The following is a 3,239-nucleotide window of genomic DNA, read 5'->3' as shown; positions in this document are numbered from 1 at the left end:
GGGGTTGTTTCTTTGTTTCCTCATTTTGGTTGTCTGTTGGGGTTTGTGACTATGTATTAGGTAGATCCTCTACACCTCTCAATCACTAGTGCAGAACAGTCTTAAAGGCTGTTTCTGACTAATTGGATCAGGCAAAGACTCAAAGCCTCCAGAGACGGCCTCGGTCTACAGACTAATAGGATTCCAACTTGAATTGCCCCCAGGCAATCGTCCTCAGGTATGGGGAGAGTTTTTCAACAGGGTGGTGCAGTTGCTTCTGCCTGGAGGCTAATTGTTACGTTTAATCTCTTAAGTCAGTGGTTGGCAAACTTCGGCTCGAGAGCCACATGCGGCTCTTTGGCCCCCAGGCAAGACAGATGTCTATGTGGGAAAGATGTCCTGTGTGAGGGAGTGACTCAGCCCAGGAAACTTGGGGTATCTGCCTTCTGAGCTCTGTCCCCCGAGTCCCCAGTCCTGGGTTCTGCTCTCACAGCTCCAGTCCACTTCACCCTCCCTCTGCCAGAGCACAATGTGGATAGCTCTACAGGGAATTTTTGTGTGTTGGCCCTTTAAGAGGGTGCCTGAACTTCTAGCTGCCACCCCCTGGAAGACAGCACCCCACTGCTTTTCACAGCCAGATGTTATGTGGGTACCCTCCTCAGTTTGGTGCTCTTTGCTGGGGAGCCCAGCTTCGGGATTAGGTCCCAGGGTTCTCAGTGGCATGCCCCCCCCAGCTGAGATATCTCTCCGGGACTTCAGTTGCCGTCTGTGGGTGCCCGGCCAGCCCTTTCACACCTCTGCCCCTCCTACCAGTGTCTATGTGGTCTCCATCTTTGGTCCTTGGGTATCAGGGTTCTCTCCTGTGAGTTTTCCGTTGATTATTTAGGAAGCCTTTCTGTATTTCAGTTGTAATTCCAGCTTGTTCCTGGGAGCATGTCCATGCAGCATCCTCCTACTCTGCCGCCATTTTTTTTAAATTCACTCTTAAAAATGTCTAGCAGTGTCTTGCACTTGTAAGTTAGTCTAGTAAATATCTATAGAATGAAAGTTTGTTCTACCCTGGTGCAGTTTCTTGATGATGGTGGTGGTGGTAATGATGATGATTGCTCTTAACAGCATAGATCTTGATTTTATTTTCTGAAAGTTTCTGTTTATTCAGCACCTCAGACCATGGGCTCCCTTCCTTCTTCCCCTGCCCCCAACAACTCTTCCAGTCTCACCACCATCTGTCCTGCTTCCTTTCCACATTTTTCAACCACCCACATACTGGCTCCCATGGGTACTCCCCATGGCTCTCTGGCTTTTTGCTTATTTTTTTAATCTTCACCCCAGGACAGTGATCGGCAAACTGCGGCTCGCGAGCCACATGCAGCTCTTTGGCCCCTTGAGTGTGGCCACGAAGTTTCAATCGCACTGTACGTGCACACCCGCATGTAGTATTTTGTGGAAGAGCCACACTCTAGGGGCCACAGTTTGCCGACCATTGTCCCAGGATATTTTTTAAATATGTTTTATTTATTTATTTATTTGAGAAACATCGATGAGAGAGGAACATCATCGATAGATCAGCTGCCTCCTACATGCCTTCCTCCCCACCCCCCCATACCTAACTGGGGATCCAGCCTGAAACCCAGGCAAGTGCCCTGACCGGGAATCTAACCAGCGACCTTTTGGTTCCTGGGTTGACACTCAACCTCTGAGCCAAACCAGCTGGGCCACCCCAGGATATTTTCCCATTGATTTATAGAAAGAATGGAAGGGAGAGAGAAGGGGAAGAGAGAGAGACAGACAAAGATCGATTGGTTGCCTCCCTTGCAAGCCCTGACCCTGACGGGGATGTAGCCTGCAACCGAGGTATGTGCCCTTGACTGGGAACAGGACCCATGACCTTTAGGTCTGTGGGCCGACAGTCTAACCACTGAGCAAAACAAGCTAGTGCTGGCTTTTTAATTTAGGCATCTGACCTCTCTTTCTTTTTATTTTATTTTATTGACCTCTCTTTCCAACTAGACTGAAAGCTCCTTGAAGCTAAAGTGAAGTCTTTAAGAGTTCCAGGCATATGCCAAGTATCCAGCATAGAGAACACAGCCAAGCAATCTACTAAAAGCTCCATCATCACTTTTAGGACTTAAATAATTTTAATTTCCCCAACCTCTTTGCCCTTCTTCCCTTTGCTCAACATCCTGCTCCCACATTCAGGATTGTGTTTCACCCCTCATTAATACCAAGGGCTGCAGTAGCGACCAGGGAGAGATAAGGCGTGGGACCAAGGGCATGGGATCAAGTGGAAGGAAGGGCCTTTTTATGAGCAACTCTATGGCTTCAGGCCTTGCTGAGGTCCCAGTTTTGAATACATCAACATAAAACTGTTTTGTATCATTTGTAAAGGGGTAAGAGTAGTAAGGACCCAAGTGTATGTTCTATCCAAAACCAGATCACCTAGGTTCAAACCTTTGTTTCAGTATTTACTAGGTCCATGATGTTGGGCAAAATACTTAACCTTTCTGTACCCGGAGTTTCCTTATGTGTAAAATGGGAGTAACAATAGAATCATACCTCACAAGATTGTTGAGAGAAATAAAAGAGCAAACTTTTGAAAAGTGCTTAGATTTGTACCTGAAATGTGAAAAAAAAAAAAAAGCTCAAAAGGAATTTGCTATTGGCATTGTTTATTAATACTACCAACAGTGTCACAGAACATCGGTAGCCTCAAGCCCACATAAATTAGAAATACCTCCTGTGACTAATAGTAATAATAATAATAATACCAAGTACGGAACACTTCCTCTATGCTCACCTCGTATTATCTCCCTAAGGGTTGACAACATCCTCACGAGGGAGGTGCACTATTATTATGCCCATTTTCAACAGGGAGGTTAAGTAATTTTCTCCAGATCACCAGGCCAGCAAGTGGGAAAGGCACGTTTATTCCTCTATTGACCATTTACTGAGTCCTCACGGTGTCGAAGCAGGACAGGAGCCCCGTGGGACAAAGGTAAACAGGAAGTTTCCGTTTCCAGAGAAGAGGCGGGGCGGGGGCGGGGGCGGCCAGTAAACAAATAGTCAGCGCGCCGCGCGGTAATGTCTGTAATAGAGGCGCACTCCCCCAGGGCCGCGGGCCCGGACCCTCGGACAAGGCAAGTCCTCAGAGCCGAAGGGCCCAAAGGAAAGAAGGGCGCGGCAGCTCCGGAATCAGCAGCTGTCTGTGGACAAACGCGTCCTGAAACGAGCGTGTTACACCCAAAGGGGTAAACAAAGCC

General features: G+C 47.7%; 1 protein-coding gene across 1 annotated transcript in view; it reads left to right on the top strand.

The window, feature by feature from the left end:
• The first annotated feature begins 1,254 nt into the window (after positions 1-1,254).
• LRP10 (low density lipoprotein receptor-related protein 10) overlaps positions 1,255-3,239 on the top strand; it is a 16,810-nt gene continuing 14,825 nt past the window's right edge. The window contains exon 1 of the mRNA XM_014529938.1: positions 1,255-1,258. Within this exon, the coding sequence (XP_014385424.1) occupies positions 1,255-1,258 (4 nt within the window). The remainder of the gene's footprint in view (positions 1,259-3,239) is intronic.

This window comes from Myotis brandtii, unplaced genomic scaffold, assembly GCF_000412655.1.
Source record: "Myotis brandtii unplaced genomic scaffold, ASM41265v1 scaffold70, whole genome shotgun sequence".
NCBI classification, from domain to species: Eukaryota; Metazoa; Chordata; class Mammalia; order Chiroptera; family Vespertilionidae; genus Myotis; species Myotis brandtii.
This window is presented reverse-complemented; position numbering and strand designations above follow the sequence as displayed.